At 36.8% G+C, this 21,711-nt stretch overlaps 1 protein-coding gene across 2 annotated transcripts in view; it reads right to left on the bottom strand.

The window, feature by feature from the left end:
- CDH12 (cadherin 12) overlaps nucleotides 1–21,711 on the bottom strand; it is a 293,386-nt gene that overhangs the window by 69,504 nt on the left and 202,171 nt on the right. Inside the window, exons 3-4 of one of the 2 annotated variants that reach the window (XM_081524211.1) lie at nucleotides 12,736–12,855; nucleotides 863–1,030 (exon numbers count right to left, since the gene is read on the bottom strand). In XM_081524211.1, coding sequence (XP_081380337.1) covers nucleotides 863–1,030; nucleotides 12,736–12,855 — 288 coding nt within the window. The remainder of the gene's footprint in view (nucleotides 1–862; nucleotides 1,031–12,735; nucleotides 12,856–21,711) is intronic. The other variant, XM_081524212.1, reaches the window with a different exon arrangement.

The raw sequence follows: 21,711 nt of genomic DNA, 5'->3' as shown, positions 1-21,711 counted from the left end.
CTCAGTGTTACATACTTTGGTAGATAAAGTCGCCTGGAATTAGATGAGGAAAATCATTTTGCTTTGTTTTTAAAACTGTTCATGTAAAACAGTGACTTCATCAAGTTCCTTATAGAAACAACGATAGAAATATTCAGTTTCTGTATTCTAAGTTCTAGGAACACTGAACTACAATCCTCGAAAAGTACCAAAAATCAAACAGGTACTTATTGGTGTTAAATGTAATATTACAAAAGAAAACTAGATATAACACCAGTGAGAGGTGATCATTTTCAACAAGAAACATAGAACTGCAGAGAAGAGATAAGTGTGAATTATTCTATTATCATAGAAACTGTACCAATTTTCACCTACTGCCAAACTCAAATAAAATACAACTAAAGTAATGAAATAGCATCGCTATATCATATGATATATCTCTAGGGAATTATACAGAAACAATTCAACATATATAATTGATAAAGTGAAGACAGAAAATTTTATGTTAGTTATATGATATAACAAATAGTACAGTGGGATGTGCATCACAAGTCAAATTATACAGTAATTTTCGTATTTGTATTACTTTTTCAATTAGTAAGAAATTAGACAAGATCCCAACCTACTATGAATATTTTACTTTCATATGAATTGATAACATAACTTGTATAATTATTGACTCATTTATGTTATTTTCTATTAAAATCACACTATGTATGACTCTAATGGAAAAATGTAATTCTGAGGACATTTACTTTTTAGCTTCTGCTTCCTAAAGAACAAAAGTGTCTGGAAAATCATTACAAGTCCTGTAAAATTCAATGAAATGTAAGACATTTTTTAAAAAGCTGCACTGATTTAGACTTAACAGGAAAGAACATACTTTTGGGGAATCGAGGTGGATTGTCATTGACATCCGTGAGGGTGATGTTGACTATTGTCGTTCCAGCTAACCCTCCCAGCTGTCCGCCCATATCCTTGGCTTGGATGAGGACTTGGTATTGTTCTTTGACTTCCCTGTCCATGTTTGGCAAAGCTGTTCTAATAACACCTTAAGGGGGAAAAATAAAAAACAAATATCACAAACATTCAGTTTTCCAAAATAGTCCACAACAAGAAAATGATTCTATATAGATTTTTAGCAAAGACATGCTAACAAAAATTATGTTTTTTTAAAAATTAATTTAGTTTAATTGGAGGATAATTACTTTACAATATTGTAGTGGTTTTTGCCATACATTGACATGGATCAGCCACGGGTGAATGTGTGCCCCCATCCTAATCCCCCTCCCACCTCCCTTCTTACCCCATCCCTCTGGGTTGTCCCAGAGCACCAGCTTTGAGCGCCCTGCTTTATTTACGGAACTTGCACTGGTCATCTATTTTACATATGGTAATATACATGCTTCAGTGATATTCTCTGAAATCATCCCACCTTCGCCTTTGCCCACATACTCCAAAAGCCTGTTGTTTACGTCTGTGTCTCTTTTGCTGCCTTACGTATAAGATCGTCATCACAATCTTAAGTTCCAAATATATGCGTTAATATACTGTATTGGTGTTTCTCTTTCTGACTTACTTCACTCTGTATAATAGGCTCCAGTTTCACCCACCTCATTAGAATTGACTCAAAAGCATTCATTTTTATAACTAATATTCCACTGTATATATGTACCACAACTTCCTTATCCATACATCTACTGATGGACATCTAGGTTGCTTCCATATCCCGGCTATTGTAAACAGTGCTGAGATGAACATTGGGGTATATGTGTCTCTTTCAATTCTGGTTTCCTTGGTGTGTATGCCCAGCAGTGGGATTGCTGGGTCATAAGGCAGTTCTATTTCTAGTTTTTTTAAGGAATATCCACACTGTTCTCCACTGTACCAGTTTGCATTCCCACCAACAGTGTAAGAGTGTTCCCTTTTCTCCACACCCTCTCCACCATTTATTGTTTGTAGACTTTTTGATGGTGGCCGTTCTGACCAGCGTGAGATGATACCTCATTATGGTTTCGATTTGCATTCTCTAATGAATGATGTTGAGCATCTTTTCATGTGTTTATTAGTCACCTGTATGTAAAATATTACATGTGTTAATTGAGTATTTGGTTTGATCTGAGTTATTTCTCGAAGTGGCTATTGAACTGTAGGATTTAAACATAGGACAATAGAGTTAGTAAACACCTTTACTAACATATACATTTCATTCAGGCACTATTAACTAGATTTAAGGGTACAGGGGCAAACATGCTTCCATCTGCTTCTCCAGTTCCAATCTCTATACTTTTCTAGACTTCTTTCTCCTCCCTGGCTTCTGGTTGCCTTAGACCAATATGCAAGAGATTGGATAGTAGACAGATGATGAGGTTGGGCTTTTCTTTCCATAAATTCCCTACATTCCACACTCTCTCCTGCCATGGTCTGCCTGTTTCTACCCCCGTCTCCTCATTTTTCAACTCCAGTGTGGAAACTGCAGCCCCTTCTTATTTCTTCTCCAGATTCTGCCTTATCCTTTATGGTTGCCTTATAATCTGCTCACACTTCCCATAAAGAGTCCTTTTATTAAGCTAATTTCAAATTGCCCAACTGGGTATCATCTTTTTTCATCTGGGAAAATAATTGATAGAGTCTCTTATAAGGTCCCTTCATGAATTGTACATTTAATGGGTATGTGTTCCTGTGGAGTGGTGCAAAGCCCATAAAGAAGCTATTAAATGATTAAGCTAATTTCAGATGGTGATTGGTGTTATGAGAACAGTGAAACCAAGTGCTTTTGAAGGTAGTATCAGAAACGTCCTCTGTAAGGAAAGGCTTTAGAGCTGCAATTCTAGAGAAATGGAATAGGTAGACTTGGAAAGAACACAGGGAGGAGTATCCTAGTGATGAAAAGGAGAACATTACTTCGTCAAAGCTTACAAGAAGAGCACTTGGAGGTCGATGTGGCTGCAGCATACCACTGTTGAGAGAGATGGTATAAAAGAAGACCACAGATAGGGAGAGAAATGAGATAGTGGTTTTCAAAGATAAATAAATCATCTGGGAAAACATCTTGAAAATCAACAAGTAGGACTATGTCAAACTAAAAGGCTTCTGCATAGCAACAGGAGTAATCAACAAAAATGAAAAGGCACTCTTTGGAATGGGAAAAACTACCTGTAAATTATATATCTGATAAGGACTTAATATCCATAATAGAAAAGAACTTATGCAACTCAATAACAAAAAAAAATCTAGTTTAAAAAATGGGCAAAGAAACAGAATAGAAATTTATCAGAGAAGTAATACAAGTGTCCAGTAGTTGCATGAAAGGGTGCTTGACATCAATATTCATCAGGGAAATGTACAATTATCAAAGCCACACTGAGACGAAAACCTTAAGATTTTAGAATGGCTGTTAACAATAAGTCAAGAACAAGAGATAATAAGTATTGGTAAGAATACTGAGCAGAGAGAACCCTGTGCACTGTTGGTAGGGATGTAGCATCCAGTTCCATCACTTCATTGCAAATAGATGGGGGAAAAGTGGAAACAGTGACATATTTTATTTTCTTGGGTTTCAAAATGACTGTGGATAGTGGCTGCAGCCACAAAATTAAAAGACACTTGCTCCTTGGAAGAAAAACTATGACAAACTTAGACAGTGTATCAAAAAAGCAGAGACATCAGTTTGCCCACAAAGGTCCACCTAGTTCAAGCTATGGTTTTTCCAGTAGTCATGTATGGATGTGAGAGTTGGACCATAAAGAAGGCTGAGCACCGAAGATTTGATGCTTTTGAATTGTGGTGTTAGAGAAGACTCTTGAGAGTCCCTTGGACAGCATGGAGATCAAACCAGTCAGTCCCAAAGGAAATCAATCCTGAATATTCACTGGAAGGACTGATGCTGAAGCTGAAGCTCTAATACTTGGCCACCTGATGCAAAGGGCCAACTTATTGGAAAAGAACCTGATGCTAGGAAAGATTAAGGGCAAGAGGAGGAGGGGGTGACAGAAGATGAGATGGTTGGATGGCATCATTACTCAATGGACATGAGTATGAGCAATTTCTGGGAGACAGTGAAGGACAGGGAAATCTGGCATGCTACAGTCCATAGGGTCACAGAGTCAGACACAACTTAGTGACTAAGGAACAACACGAACAACACTAGGAAAATATTATGGAATTTCCTTATTTTTTTTTAAAATAGAGCTATTATATGATTCAACAGTTCTTCAAATCTGAGTATATATTAAGAGGAAGTAAAAATAAAATCTCTCACCCCATGTTCACTGCAGAATTATCCACAATAGCCAAGATATGAAAACAACAGAAGTGTCCATCAACAGATCACTGGATAAAGATGTGATATAATGGAATATGATTCAATAATTCAGTCATGAGAATGAAAAAGAAAATCCTGCCATTTGCAACAACATAGAAGAAACTTATATTATGTTATGTGAAATAAGTCAGACAGAGAAAGATAAATAAGCTATGATATAATTTATACATAGACTCTAAAAAGCTAAACTTATAGAAACAGAGAGTAGGATAGTGGTTACCAAGGGCTGTGAGGTGAAGGAAATTGGGAGATTCTGGTCAAATGGCACAAGCTTACAGTTATAAAATGGATAAGTTCTGGGAATATAATATATATCATGGTGCTTACAGCTAGTATTACTACATCATATACTGAAAACTTGCTAAGATAGCTCTTACAAGTTCTCATCACATAAAGAAAATGGTAATTGTGTGACATGATGGAGGTGTGGCTAACACAATGGTGGTGATCATTTTCCAATATACAAGTGTATCAAAACAATACATTGTATACTTTATATTTACACAACATTATATGCTAATTATATCTCAACAAAGCTGGAAAATGTTAATTATTAATTTGAGACTATTCATATAGATTATGTGGATTGATGGATAGATAAATAGATAAAGATAGATAAAGAAAGACAGAATGAACTATAGATGAAAGACCGCATTCTTGATTCTCTGAGGATTAGAGTCCAGAGGAGACCTGGATCACCACTCTGTTCTTAAAAGGGCAGCCAGGAAAGTGAGGTCTGAGTGTGAAGCAGGTCACAGAGCCCCTCCTAGAGGAGATCCTCAGAGACAGTGCGGGTCACTCAGATTGAAGAACTCATATAATCTTCACTTTCTCACTTAACTCTGATCTTATCTTTTACAACTCCCTCTTTTGTTCACGAGAGCTTTGCAACATCGCTTCCCTCTGCTGGAAATTTCTTTCGAAGATGAATAGGGCTTCCCAGGTAACTTCAGTTCAGTTCAGTTCAGTCAGTCAGTTGTGTCCGACTCTTTGCGACCTCATGAACCACAGCATGCCAGGCCTCCCTGTCAGTCACCAACTCCCGGAGTTTACTCAAACTCATGTCCATTGAGTCGGTGATGCCATCCAGTCATCTCATCCTCTGTTGTCCCCTTCTCCTCCTGTCCTCAATCTTTCCCAGCATCAGAGTCTTTTCAAATGAGTCAGCCCTTCGCATCAGGTGGCCAAAGTATTGGAGTTTCAGCTTCAACATCAGTCCTTCCAATGAACACCCAGGATTGATCTCCTTTAGGATGGACTGGTTGGATCTCCTTGCAGTCCAAGGGACTCTCAAGAGTCTTCTCCAACACCACAGTTCAAAAGCATCGGTTCTTCAGCACTCAGCTTTATAGTCCAACTCTCACATCCATACCTGACTACTGGAAAAAACATAGCCTTGACTAGACGGACCTTTGTTGGCAAAGTACTGTCTCTGCTTTTTCATATGCTATCTAGGTTGGTCATAACTTTCCTTCCAAGGAGTAAGCACCTTTTAATTTCACGGCTGCAATCACCATATGCAGTGATTTTGGAGCCCCCCCCCCAAAAAAAATAGTCAGCCACTGTTTCCACTGTTTCCCCATCTATTTGCCACAAAGTGATGGGACTGGATGCCATGATCTTAGTTTTCTGAATGTTGAACTTTAAGCCAACTTTTTCACTCTCCTCTTTCACTTTCATCAAGAGGCTCTTTAGTTCTTCTTCACTTTCTTCCATAAGAGTGTTATCATCTGCATATCTGAGGTTATTGAAATTTCTTCCGGCAATCTTGATTCTAGCTTGTGCTTCATCCAGCCCAGTGTTTCTCATGATGCACTCTGCATATAAGTTAAATAAGCAGGGTGACAATGTATAGCCTTGATGCACTCCTTTTCCTATTTGGGACCAGTCTGTTGTTCCATGTCCAGTTCTAACTGTTGCTTCCTGACCTGCATCAAGGTTTCTCAAGAGGCAGGTCAGGTGGTCTGGTAGTCCCATCTCTTTCAGAATTTTCCAGAGTGTATTGTGATCCACACAGTCAAAGGCTTTGGCATAGTCAACAAAACAGAAATAGATGTTTTTCTGGAACTCTCTTGCTTTTTCGATGATCCAGCAGATGTTGCCGTTTGATCTCTGATTCTTCTGTTTTTTTAAAACCAGCTTGAACATGCAATAGAATGGGAAAGACTAGCGCTATCATAAAGAAAATCAGAGATACCAAGGGAACATTTCATGCAAAGATGGGCTCAATACAGGACAGAAATGGTATGGACATAACAGAAGCAGAAGATATTAAGAAGACGTGGCAAGAATACACAGAAGAAATGTACAAAAAAGATCTTCACGACCCAGATAATCATGGTGTGATCACTCACCTAGAGGCAGACATCCTGGAATATGAAGTCAAGTGGGCCTTAGAAAGCAACACTATGAACAAAGCTAGCAGGGGTGATGGAATTCCAGTTGAGCTATTTTCAAATCCTAAAAGATGATGCTGTGAAAATGCAGCACTGAATATGTCAGCAAATTTGGAAAACTCAGCAGTGGCCACAGGACTGGAAAAGGTCAGTTTTCGTTCCAATCCCGAAGAAAGGCAATGCCAAAAATGCTCAAACTACCGCACAATTGCACTCATCTCACACACTAGTATTCTTGCCTGGAGAATCCCATGGACGGAGGAGCCTGTAGGCTACAGTCCACGGGGTCGCAAAGAGTCGGACATGACTGAGTGACTTCAGTTTCACTTTCACTCTCACATGCTAGTAAAGTAATGCTCAAAATTCTCCAAGCCAGGCTTCAGCAATACATGAACCGTGAACTTCCAGATGTTCAAGCTGGTTTTAGGAAAGGCAGAGGAACCAGAGATCAAATTGCCAACATCTGCTGGATCATCGAAAAAGCAAGAAAGCTCCAGAAAAACATCTATTTCTGCTTTATTGACCAGGTAACTTAGTGGTAAAGAATCTGTCTGTCAATGCAGGAGACACAGGTTTGATTCCTGGGTCCAGGAGATCCCCTGGAGAAGGAAATGGCAACACACTCCAGTATCCTTGCCTGGAAAATCCCATGGACTGAGGAGCTTGGCAGGTTGCAGTCCACGGGATCGCAAAAGAGTTGAATTCAACTTGGCAACTAACAACAACAACAAACCATGAATTAGCTGTTCTACTTTTTTCATATCTCTCCTCAAAGTCATCTTCACAGGACTGTATTGCTCATTCTATCTAAAATTCTACACTGGATTAGTTTTCTATTGCTTCTGCAATGAATTTTTTTAAAAGCTAGTTCATTCTTAAACTTTATTAAAAATGTCATGTCCATCACCACACAGAAAAGGGGTATAATTTATAAAAAAATGTTGCCAATAATATATTTTGAGGATAAGAAGAGTTATCAGGTTATCTTGAGAAAATCTGAAGTGTGTATGGTCAAACTTTGCACCTAGAACATACCTTAACTGTTCTTTGAGATTTAGAAGTCACTTCCCCAAAGTTTTTTTTTTTTTTTTTCCTCAAGGAAATTTCCCCACTCTCATCAGCCTACATCTAGTGCCCAGTAGTCACACTATGTATCAGAGAATTGTATCCTAGGAAACCCAAATATAATTTTCTGAGGACCTGATGACCTCCTTCAGATAGATGGGGAGCTATTTGAGGATCGACTTGATTCATATCAGAATCCTGGCACACAGAACCTGCTACGCCATTGGTTATAGATAACTATGCATCAAGAAATTAATACTAAAATCCAGCACCTTATCACTCATTACCTGCTTTAACATTTCCAGTAATGTGAAGCTCACCATCTCATGAGGTGTTTGTCCCTCTTATTTACGGACAAGCATTAACATCCTTTTTTTTTTTAAATGAAACCAAAATTCTTTTCCTGTAATGCCTGCCAGCCACTGATAGTCCTTTTACTCTTGAGCAACATAGAATATAGCTAGTTCCTCTTCTATACAACAGCTCCACAGCTTCCTAAAGACATACCCCTGGAGTATTTTCCTTTCAAGGCCAAATATTCTTATTTCTATCTGCTGATTTGTGCATTCCATGGTTTCTGAAATAAGGCAAGTAGAGTTCACACAGAGTTCTCATGAAGGGTGACAAGGCAGAATACAAGGAAACCATTGTCTGCGGTATATTTTTAATAACGCGATTGATTGTACATATGCAAATTATTACAAAACACGTAACAGCATATGCTGGTTAATCTTAATACTTGTCTATTTCCAATTTCACTCTTGTAAAAAAAAAATCTGTTTTTCACCAGCATTGACTGAAATGTCTGAATCTTATAAGACTTTTCTCTGACTTATATCAAAGGCATGTTCAAGTCATGAAACAGTGTGAATATGTACCTTGTAGCTTATATAAAGAATTTACTCAAAATCGGGTCTGACACATGCTTTAATTTTAATATGGCACTTTAAAACACTAACGCATTTTTTAAGACTGAAAAACATAAATATCAGTCAGGGTGGAGGAGGATTTATTTAGGAAGTAGGCTTAAAGAGAATAATCTCTAAACAAAATGTGCTAATGGAACTGAAAGAGGAAAAGTCTTGAGAAAGTATCAGTTCTCTCAGTATTTTATCAAATTTCCCAAACAGAAGCGAGGACAGAAACACAGAGCCTGGAATCTTAGGATAGTGGATATAAGAAAAAAGAAAATAACTCAGGCTCGCAACCCCATTCTCACTCAGTTGTTTTCATGTGATTTCTCAAAATGTACATTAAATACGTAGCAAAGTCTTATAAATACACTTTTTGACAGTGCACATAAACAAAAAGACATTAATGACAAATTTCTAAAGATGGTTGGTGGTGATGTTTACACAGTGTGAACATTCATAATGTCACTGAATAGTACACTTAAAATGGTTAAAATAGTAAATTTTCTGTTATGTATATTTTACCATGATAAACAATTTAAACTTTATAAATTTTAGAATATGTTGATCTAAAATAGTCTTATAATGCTTTTTCAGGTAAAGCTGAGTATATTTAGAAAAATCAGTGTATCATCACATGATACACAAAATAGCAATATCAAGTTATCCAACTCAGACTAGATTTTGAAATCATTTAGAGAAAAATTCAAATACTTCAGAAGAATTTTAAATGCAAATTGTCATGAGATCAATTATTTATAATAACATTTGTTTTCCTAAATAAAATAATTTATCAATACTATGGAAACACTTAACCTCTCAATTTCATGCATCAAATAAAATATTACAATGCCTCTCATTTAATATTTTATGGATTATAAAAATTTTTATAATATATAATAAATATTAAGCCTATAGTATATATAATATAAAAGTATGTCAATATGACAAACATTTTAGTGTTTAATTTATGCTAAATATAAAAAGGATCAATATTATTTGATGTTTATAAATCCATCTACCCTTTAGCTTTTTAAAAATATTTAATAATCATTTGAGGCATATACATGAATGCATGCAAATGTTAATCACAGTGAACAATCTCTTAGGTAAGCCATAGAATTACTAAATTAGCCAATTTTAAAAAGAACTATCATTTGGGGACTTATTTCATAGAATGCATCAATTTATATCATTTATAAATAAACTGGCCTTATTTGTATATTGGATAGAGAGTCAAGGAATGTTTGTCAAACAGCAATATCAATGAGAATGTAAAACTTTTATCATTCCAAGTGAATAATAAATGGTTATATTTATCTTTTTATAAATATTTAGGCACCAGAAGTTTTGATGAGGCTCTTCACTTAGAAATTATTTTAAATTGTTTTCTATAGTCAAATGTGGAAATTTTTAGATAGTATTAGTTTTTCATGCATTTTATTTCACAACAGCAAAAGGAATCATAAAAGGAAGCTATATGGCTGGAACAAATGGAGGCTATTTCTGAGAAATTGCAATTACCCTTGATTTTTGATTTATTCTGATCTACTACAAGGTGATAAATTTGACAAAAAGTCTCCTTAATGGTTTCTGTGCATGAAGAACTAGTTATCATTCTATTAATGAAGTGCTTCACCATCCACTCTTTTCCTGTCTAGTGGTCTGGGGCATTGTTAGTATCAAGACTTCTGTCTCCAGTGAAAATCAATGCTTCAAAAAATCTATTCCATAGTTCATGCCAGAATTGTTTCACCTTCAGTTTTAAATAAAAGGCTTCATATAAAAATATAAATACATAATTAGAAAAGCCTTATGATGAATATATATACTCTTCTGTAAAATGATGCTTTCAGAAGACATTAGAATTTATCTAAATTTGATATTGAACAAGTCAAGAGGAGGCAAGTATTTGATTCTTATAATTGCCTGTTCAATATTAATTTGACCAGAGCAATTATATTCTGCACCCATGATTTACGCTTCAATTCATCTTCATATTTTGTGTTTTTTTAGTTGGATATTATCTCCATCTATAGTTATTTTGCCAATATTAAATCTTTAATCTTTCTTCTGCCACATTTATTCTGAGTATATAAACTCATCTTCTGTATAATCAATACAACTCAGTAAGTTCAGCCTAATACTAAAAACTTTCCCCCTCACCAATGTCTATACACCTTCCGTTCTCTTTCTCTTATGCTCTCTGTAAGAAGTGCTTCTCAGAGGTTGAAGTGATCTGAGACATATGCTGTTCTTACTTCTATTTCTGTTAGATTTTCCAAATATAATTGTATAAGAAAAAAAATAACCCATAGTGTTTTGATCTCAAAAAAGGCTGGATAGTATCTTTGATAATCTCATTATTTGTCTATACGTTTGACATACTGTACAAACCATCTTAATCCCTCTGACACATTGTACCATCATAAACAACTTTCTCAAACTTTTTATCAGCAGTTTTCCTGTTTTTTTTCTTCCTATAAATATACAAACTTTCCAAAGGTAAACAATAACCACCACAAAATTTCCTCAGTACATATACTGAAAATATTTACTTCTCGTATCCTCTCTGTCTACTTCTTATAAACAACTTATATTTTAGGTATAATCTTCCCATTACACACTCACTCTTAACATTTGCCACTCTGGCTTTTGATTTCTGATCTTACTTCCAAAACAAAAGAGTTTCTTTGTACCAAACCTTTCTGTATTTTCTTCAGCACTGATGTTCCTTTCTTAATGGGCTAATATTGTCTTTACAACTAGTTACCTTTCTTTTTTCAGGTGTACAAAAGGGAGCAACTCCCAGGCTTATTCTCGTAACGTTTGGATGGCTTCTGTCTCCCTATTGGCTTGATGAAGAAGGTGAGAATTGAGGACAGAATGTCAGGTTAAGTTGACAGAAAATTTGCAGGTTCTTTATTTTCACTTAATTGACCTTGTGTTTCCAGGCAGCATCCATCCATGGTTAATTATTAATTAACCTATGTCTAACTGGTATTCCAGATTCCACACACTTCTGAGGAAGTATAAGTTTTGAAAAGTTTAACTCATTTGCATGTATAGTGTCAGAAGTGAACACCTTTCAAATCAATGTAGCTCTTTAAAGATCTATTTACAGATTTTAAAGGTAATTTATCAGTCTAGTATATTAACAATTGATTCCATTACTTTAAACTAATGTGATAAATAGTATGGAATTCACCATGCGATATGTTATGAGGTATTATATGAATTGATAAAATAACCATCTTTATAGGGTTTCTGCTTTAACTGTGACACAGAACACCTCCTTTGATCACTGGTCAGCTTGACTGGAGTTCCTGAAAATCATTGTTATTCAAAAACAAATTCTCTACAAACAGGGGTACCTTGTTTAATTTTAAAGAGAATGCATAATCTTCCTACATGTTTTCCTGCCTTTTCTATACTTTCCATAGATTCTTATATATTGGGCTTTCAAAACCAGAATTTCAAAAGTTTGACTTAAAAATGAGACTGAATTCAAAAACATAGAGCAGAAAAAAATAGTGATCTTGGGGTTTCAAGTTTGTCAGTCCTCTCCTTTTCCCTAGTAGAAGCATTAATCTATATGTATCCGAAGTCACCATCCATACCACTTGATAAAGAGAACAATAGAAATTCCATAATCTTGAGTTGATTTGGCCCCCAAATTGAAAATTGAACTCAACCAAGAAAAACTGAAATAAAAAGCTATTTTAGCTAGAAGAAGCAAACAAACAAAAAATATTCCTAGCCTTTTGAAAATTTAAAGTAAATTATACAGAGAATTTCTAACAAATGTGGACTTGACATATATATGTATATATATATACATATATATACATATATATATAAAGATTTATTTTTATACCAATTTCGATCTGAAGGAAATAGCTCTGTAGCATCAAGCTAAGATCTGATCTTCTTTGTTTGACAGTCGGCACACTGAATCTTTATTGAGGTGTTAGAAGAGGCAAGTTCCCATGCCAAGATTTAATTAAAGTTTAAATATTTGAAGAGGAGGTGATAATGTTGTCTCTAATAAAAAATTTACCTGTCTTGGGATCAATAGAGAAATAAGGTTGTCCCTGAAGAATGCTGTAAACGACTCTGGCACTGTTTCCATAGGTTGGATCATCAGCATCCGTGGCCTTGACTTGGAGAACATATGCACCTGGAAAATAAGACAATATGACTCTAGCAACTTTGTTATACAGAGCTCAAGGGTATGTCTTTTATCCTCTGGACTCCTTTTTCCTTTGGACTTTTAATCTGTGAGTGTAAGAAGACACTGAGAGTAACTCAACTATTATAACCAAAATGTTGAGCAACAATATTAGCTGTTAGTGCAAATGATACCTCTTTTAACTAAGTATCATTTCCAGTAATGCCATCATAGACCTAAAAGTCATTGCAGTAGCTTTATTGATTTGTACACTGAGGAAAACATGACTCCGCTTACATTATCGCATCTGCTTACTGTAGATGTTTAATTGCATGATTAAGATATCAAAAGAAGAGATAAAAGGTTTAAAGCCTTCCTGAACTTTAGAGGGTATAAGTAATTTGCAATTGCAATTTAAAAATCAACATTGACACACTAGTTTAGGAAGTCTTTAATTAGGACAGAATATTTGATAATGCGAGGAACCAAAAATAATTGCAATAGTATCTAGAGAAGCACCTTTATGCCTCAAGGTTTAATTACTCTGAGTGATCACTGATATTGGGAAACTTCAAAGACAATCCAATGCCAAAGAATGATTGCAATCCAATTGCCCAAAAAAGACAATGCCAAAGAATGCTAAAACTACTGCACAATTGCTCTCATCTCACACGCTAGTAAAGTAATGCTCAAAAGTCTCCAAGCCAGGCTTCAACAATATGTGAACCGTGAACTTCCAGATGTTCAAGCGGGATTTAGAAAAGGCAGAGGAACCAGAGATCAAATTGCCAACATCCGTTGGATCATCGAAAAAGCAAGAGAGTTCCAGAAAAACATCTGTTTCTGCTTTATTGACTATGCCAAAGCCTTTGACTGCGTGGATCACAATATACTGTTGAAAATTCTGAAAGAGATGGGAATACCAGACCACCTGACCTGCCTCTTGAGAAACCTGTGTGCAGGTCAGGAAGCAACAGTTAGAACTGGACATGGAACAAATAGGAAAAGGAGTACGTCAAGGCTGTATATTGTCACCCTGCTTATTTAACTTATATGCAGAGTACATCATGAGAAACGCTGGGCTGGAAGAAACACAAGCTGGAATCAAGATTGCCAGGAGAAATATCAATAACCTCAGATATACAGATGACACCACTCTTATGGCAGAAAGTGAAGAAGAACTAAAGAGCCTCTTGATGAAAGTGAAAGAGGAGAGTGAAAAAGCTGGCTTAAAACTCAGCATTCAGAAAACTAAGATCATGAAATCTGCTCCCATCACTTCATGGGAAATAGATGGGGAAACAGGGGAAACAACAGAAACAGTGGCAGACTTTATTTTTGGGGGCTCCAAAATCACTGCTGATGGTGATTGCAGCCATGAAATTAAAAGACACTTACTCCTTGGAAGGAAAGTTATGAACAAGCTAGACATCAGTTAAAAAGCAGAGACATTACTTTGCCAACAAAGGTCCCTCTAGTCAAAGCTATGGTTTTTCCAGTGGTCATGTATGGATGTGAGAGTTGAACTGTGAATAAAGCTGAGCACTGAAGAATTGATGTTTTTGAATGTGGTGTTGGAGAAGACTCTTGAGAGTCCCTTGGACAGCAAGGAGATCCAACCAGTCCATCCTAAAGGAGATCAGTCCTGAATATTCATTGGAAGGACTGATGCTGAAGCTGAAACTCCAATACTCTGGTTACCTGATGCGAACAACTGACTCATTTGAAAAGACCCTGATGCTGGGAAAGATTGAAGGCGGAAGAAGTGGGGGAGAGAGGATAAGATGGTCGGATAGCATCACTGACTCAATAGACATGAGTTTGAGTAAACTCCAGGAGTTGGACAGGGAGGCCTAGCGTGTTGCAGTCTATGGGGTCACAAAGAGTCGGACACGACTGAGCGACTGAACTGAACTGAAAGACAATCCAAATTGTCTGTGGCCTTCCTCATCTCTTGATGCTTTTCATACTTTTTATGTACTAAGAGAAGTTTTAGGCTCCAAAATCACTGCAGATGGTGACTGAAGCCATGAAATTAAAAGACGCCTGCTCCTTGGAAGAAAAGCTATGACCAACATAGTTCAGTTCAAAGTAATGTCTCTGCTTTTTAATATGCTGTCCACGTTGGTCATAACTTTTCTTCCAAGGAGCAGGCGTCTTTTAATTTCATGGCTGCAGTCACCATCTGCAGTGATTTTGGAGCCCAGAAAAATAAAGTCTGTCACTGTTTCCACTGTTTCTCCATCTATTTGCCACAAAGTGATGGGACTGGATGCCATGATCTTAGTTTTCTGAATGTTGAGCTTTAAGCCAACTTTTTCACTCTCCTCTTTCACTTTCATCAAGAGGCTCTTTAGTTCTTCTTCACTTTCTGCCATAAGGGTGGTGTCATTTGCATATCTGAGGTTGTTGATATTTCTCCCAGCAATCATGATTCCAGCTTGTGCTTCTTCCAGCCCAGAGTGTCTCATGATGTACTTTGCATATAAGTTAAATAAGCATGGTGACAATATATAGCCTTGATATACTCCTTTACCTGTTTGGAACCAGTCTGTTGTTCCATGTATAGTTCTAACTGTTGCTTCCTGCCTTGAAAGAATTTCTTGCAGATTTCTCAAGAGGTAGATCAGGTGGTCTGATATGCCTATCTCTTTCAGAAATTTCCAGAGTTTATTGTGATCCACACAGTCAAAGGCTTTGGCATAGTCAATAAACCAGAAATAGATGTTTTTCTGGAACTCTCTTGCTTTTTCGATGATGCAACAGATGTTGGCAATTTGATCTCTGGTACCTCTGCCTTTTCTAAAACCAGCTTGAACATCTGGAATTTCATAGTTCATGTATTGTTGAAGCCTGGCTTGGAGAATTTAGAGCATTACTTTACTAGCATGTGATATGAGTGCAACTGTGCAGTAGTTTGAGCAATCTTTGGCATTGCTTTTCTTAGGGATTGGAACGAAAACTGACCTTTTCCAGTCCTGTGACCACTGCTGAATTTTCCAGATTTGCTGGCATATTGGATGCAGCACTTTCATAGCATTATCTTTTAGTATTTGAAATAGCTCATGAGAACCTCATGAACAGTATGAATAGGCAAAACAGTAGGACACTAAAAGGTGAACTCCCCAGGTCAATAAGTGCCCAGTATGCTACTGGAGATCGGAGGAGAAACAACTTCAGAAAAAATGAAGAGGTGGAACCAAAGCAAAAACAGCACCCAGTTGTGGATGTGACTGGTGATGAAAGCAAGGTCTGATGCTGTAAAGAGCAATATTGCATAGGAACCTGGAATGTTAGGTCCATGAATCAAGGCAAATTGGAAGTGGTCAAACAGGAGATGGCAAGACTGAATGTCGACGTTTTAGGAATCAGCGAACTAAAATGGACTGGAATAGGTGAGTTTAAATCAGATGACCATTATATCTACTACTGTGGGCAAGAATCCCTTAGAAGAAATGGAGTAGCCATCATAGTCAACAAAAAAGCCGAAAATGCAGTGCTTGGATGCAATCTCAAAAATGACAGAATGATCTCTGTTCATTTCCAAGGCAAACCATTCAATATCACGGTAACCCAAGTCTTTGCCCCGACCATTAACACTGAAGAAGGTGAAGTTGAACGGTTCTATGAAGACCAACAAGACCTTCTAGAATTAACACCCCAAAAAGATATCCTTTTCATTATAGGGGACTGGAATACAAAAGCAAGAAGTCAAGAAAACCTGGAGTAACAGGCATATTTGGCCTTGGAGTACAGAATGAAGCAGGTCAAAAGCTAAAAGCGTTTTGCCAAGAGAACGCACTGGTCATAGAAAACATTCTCTTCCAACAACACAAGAGAAGACTCAACACATGGACATCACCAGATGATCGACACCAAAATCAGATTGATTATATTCTTTGCAGGCAAAGATGGAGAAGCTCTATACAGTCAGAAAACCAGAACCGGGAGCTGACTGTGGCTCAGATCATGAACTCTTTACTGCCAAATTCAGACTTAAATTGAAGAAAGCAGGGAAAACCGCTAGACCATTCAGGTATGACCTAAATCAAATCCCTAAGGATTACACAGTGGAAGTGAGAAATAGATTTAAGGGACTAGATCTGATAGACAGAATGCCTGATGAACTATGGACGGAGGTACCTGACATTGTACAGGAGGCAGCAATCAAGACCATCCCCAAGAAAAAGAAATGCAAAAAAGCAAAATGGCTGTCTGAGGAGGCATTACAAATTGCTGTGAAAAGAAGCAATTAAATTGCTTACAAATTGCAAAGGAGAAAAGGAAAGATATACCCATTTGAATGCAGAGTTCCAAAGAATAGTAAGGAGAGATAAGAAAGGCTTCCTCAGTGATCAGTGCAAAGAAATAGAGGAAAACAATAGAATGGGAAAGACTAGAGATCTCTTCAAAAAAATTAGAGATACCAAGGGAACATTTCATGCAACGATGGGCTTGATAAAGCACAGAAATTGTATGGACCTAACAGAAGCAGAAGATATTAAGAAGAGGTAGCAAGAATACACAGAAGAACTATACAAAAAAGATATTCATGACCCGGATAATCATGATGCTGTGTTCACTCACCTAGAGCCAGACACCCTGGAATGTGAAGTCAAGTGGGCCTTAGGAAGCATCACTATGAACAAAGCTAGTGGAGCTGATGGAATTCCAGTTGAGATATTTCAAATCTTAAAAAATGGTTACCAACCTAGACAGCATATTAAAAAGCAGAGACATTACTTTGCCAAAAGATGTACATCTAGTCTAAGCTATGATTTTTCCAGTAGTCTTGTATGGATGTGAGAGTTGGACTATAAAGAAAGGTGAGCACCGAAGAATTGATGCTTTTGAACTGTGGTGTTGGAGAAGACTCTTGAGAGTCCTTTGGACTACAAGGAGAGCCAACCAGCCCATCCTAAAGGAAATCAGTCCTGAATATTCATTGGAAGGACTGATGTTGAAGCTGAAACTCCAATACTCTGGTCACCTGATGCGAAGAATTGACTCATTTGAAAACCCCTGATGCTGGGAAAGATTGAAGGTGGGAGGAGAAGGGGACGACAGTGGATGAGATCGTTGGATCGCATCGTCGACTCAATGGACGTTAGTTTGAGCAAATCCGGAAGTGGGTGATATACAGGGAAGCCTGTTATGCAGCAGTTAATGGGATCACAAAGCGTCAGACACAACTGAACTGAACTGAATGGAGGAGAAGTTTATGGGAGTTTTAGTTATTTTGTCTCATATATTCATAGTCACAGTTAAATCCTTCTCTGAGAACTAAGTGAGCATCTCTACTTAATGTCTATTCAGTTCAGTGTTACTATTTAGAATTAAAAATAAAGTAAAATCAAAATTATCAAACGTGCTGTTAATAAAATAATATGTTGCTGATGAGGAAATAAATATCTGTTGAGCATAAAGGGAGTGATATATACATCCAGAGTTATACAGTGGACAGAGCTCTCTTCCTCTCTTGGAGACATTCAGTGTAACTGTCAGTTTGGAGAATGCAAGATTGCTTCATTTACTCATTCAGGCTTTTCCTTTAAGACAGTGCAAGCCATGAACAAACTCAGTCTTAAGTGTTTCCTCTAAAAGCTAAGATAATGAACCATCCCTTCACCTCTTTTTTTGGTTATATGTCGTGTCAAAATGCTAAAAGAAAAGTAAGAAATAACACTCAGTCGACATGTGTGCTTGTGGTTAGTCACCCAGTCCTGCTGGACTCTTTGCGACCTTGTGGACTGTAGCAATGCCAAATGTTTTACCTTAAGATATTTTGGTGAATTCTAGTTATATCAACAGATGAAGCATATGTGTTATTACAACAGCCTTTCCCAGGAAAGGAAACTACTAGAAGGAAAGTAGGCAAATATTTCTAAGCTTTAAAGAATGAGAACTATTGTTCTTCATCATCCATCATCTTTATCACCAACAACAATATCTGTCTCATTATTTATAATTATTTGACAGCTAAGTATTGATAGGTAGGCACTGGAGTCTTGTATTAAAGGTTATCAAAGCTATGTCCTTCATAATGCTGTAGGAATGAACAGTTGCAAGAGTAAATTCCCATTTCTCTTCTGACTCCCCTGGTAGCTCAGACAGTAAAGCGTCTGCCTACAACGCGGGAGACCAGGGTTCGATCCCTGGGTCGGGAAGATTCCCTAGAGAAGGAAACAGCAACCCACTCCAGCACTGTTGCCTTGAAAATCCCATGGATGGAAGAACCTGGTAGGCTACAGCCTATGGGGTCACAAAGGGTCAGATTCGACTGAGTGACTTCACTTTCTTTCTTTCTTCTGAATAGTGATTCTTTTCCCCAGAAAAATAAGTCACCTGGATCTCCATTATCATTTAATGACATATGTGCTATACAGGTAAAGTATACACATATTAAATAATGACAGTTCTAGATACAAATATTGAAATTCTATGTATAAATATATGCATTGTTTTACTTTGAAGAAAACATTATTAAATCTTCTACAAAATATGTAGTAACAAATTTAATAAACTTTTACCTAACAGTGACCATATACTCAACGCAGAATTCAAGGACAAATAAGATAGTATCTTCCCTTTTACATTTCTGTTGTTAATATTAACATGAACCTTCACTAAGTATGTAGAAAAGTATGTTCCAAATATATACTAAATTCTTTATGTTAACAGTTTTAATCTCAAATATTAAAGGAGTTTCAAAGTATTCCCATAAGTGATAGAAGCACCAAATTCAATTCCATTTTGCCCACCTCAAAAGGATCACTGAATAGCAAGAATAATGCCACTTGTTTCATTGGTACTATCGTTCAGAGTACCGAAAAATGATTATCCTCTCAATTTCAATAGAGCTTAAGTCAGGTTTAGTGAAAAGGCAGTTTCTGATGTAAGTTATTCAAGAATTCTTAGAGCTACCTCAATATGAGTTTACAAGACAATTAAGCAGCATTGTATCAGCTTCTTTTGCTGACTGCTCCATGACTTTCACCAAACTAATGCAAAGGAAGACTTGATACTCCCTTCATTAAGGAGACACAACTAATTGTCTGGAGTATGTACATCTCCAAATACTACCTTGGTTAGTGCTTGAATAGCATCTCAGTTTCTGACACTAACAAAACACTAAATACTCAAGAGGTAGGAGGCGGTTGGGGGCCTATTTAGTGTGAAAAAAGGAAACAATACAATCAATTACATCCACAAAAACTGGAGTCACCTTCTTGTATGTAGCCATCATCTTAGAGTTTATTCTCTTATCACTCAAATGTAACCACCCTAAATGTTGAAGCTCAGAAAGTTTTCATTATCTCTTCTCCCTAAATTCTATTCAGTGATCACATTGTGGGTTCTGGAACCTAGTGTAGACAAATCAGCATTCTTTCATAACACAGCTATACTCTTAAGCTTACTTCTGTTTGCTGTGTAAAATGCAATAGTCACACTGTATTTAACTTTCTTAAAGATAGTATGATCAAGGGGGATACATTTTAGAAATAATCTAACACAATGTCTACATTTCACAATTAATTAATTGAAGCCCTATGATATCAAAACCATTCCTGTTGATACTAAAAGTCATTCTCATACATAATGGTAGAGAGGTAGAAGCAGAACTGAGCCCTACTATCTCATGATTTCAGCCTGAGTGGGAATGGATCTGTTGATTCATTCATTTCTTCTTTTAATAAAGAAACACTCAGTGATCCATAACATGCACCAGGTACTACTCTCATAAAAAATAATTCTTTATATAATTATTTATTCTGTCAAACACTACTTCCAGCATGACAGGTTTATTCTTGTGTGTTCAGTCCTCAGTCCGCTTTAACTCTTTGCAAGCCCGTGGACTGTACCTGTCCAGGCTTCTCTGTCCATGGGATTTTACAGGCAAGAATACTGGAGTGGGTTGCCAATTCCTACTCCAGGGGATCTTCCTGATCCAGGGATTGAACCCTCATCTTCTATGTCTCTTGCTTTGCTGGCAGGTTGTTTCCCCACTGAGACACTTGGGAAGACAGATTTATACTCCATGTAGTTTGCTGTTTGTATTTTTTTTTTTTTTTTTTTGCATTTGGGATAGTAAATAAACAAATTTTCTAGAAATACATTGAAAATATAAGCAGATTATATTGAATTTATGACCTCTTGTTTAACTTCCCAGATGTATAAGGTCATTCTAAAAATTGAATATGTTCTTTGCTTTTAATCACCCCTGCCACTATCTCAACTGGTTTGAATCTTCACTCTCAAGTCACAAGGCTCCAAAGCATTCTAATTGCTTCCCCTTCCAACTCCTATTACACAGGAGAATCATTTTCCCATAATACAAGATTGATCAAGTTATTCTCATTCATTAAAAAGAAAAAGTCGTGATTGGAAAAAAAAAAAAAAAACAACTTTTTAATGGATTTCTATTCCCAATGAAAGACCATTATCTAAATTCATTGACATGCTATGAATAGCATGACATGAATGGGTTTCAATCTCCCTCCCAGATTAACTTCCAACTAGGGACCCTTGCAGTGATTATACATACTTATTTACTGTTTATTCGACACATTTTCACCTGTGTTCTTGCTCAAGTGACCTTGCTGCCTGGAGGATATTGGTTTCCACCATCTGGAGCTATCCCATTCTTGATGTCGCAGTTCTACTGTCACTTCTGTGAGTCTGTGCTTTTCTGCTCCCAAGCAGAGAGAATTTGTCCACTCCTCTGTACTCCCAGTAGCCTTAGTATATTTTGATCCTTAAAACTCTACACATCATGTGTCCTTTTCATGGACCACGCAGTCTTTTACATCAGCAGCTCCTCCATATTCATTTCTTGTACATCTAATGTCGGTCATGAATTATATC

Source organism: Giraffa tippelskirchi, chromosome 8 (genome assembly GCF_054371585.1).
Source record: "Giraffa tippelskirchi isolate mGirTip1 chromosome 8, T2T-mGirTip1v1.2.pri, whole genome shotgun sequence".
Lineage (NCBI taxonomy): Eukaryota > Metazoa > Chordata > Mammalia > Artiodactyla > Giraffidae > Giraffa > Giraffa tippelskirchi.
Note: the sequence above shows the minus strand (reverse complement) of the source record. Positions and strands in the feature narration are given on the sequence as shown.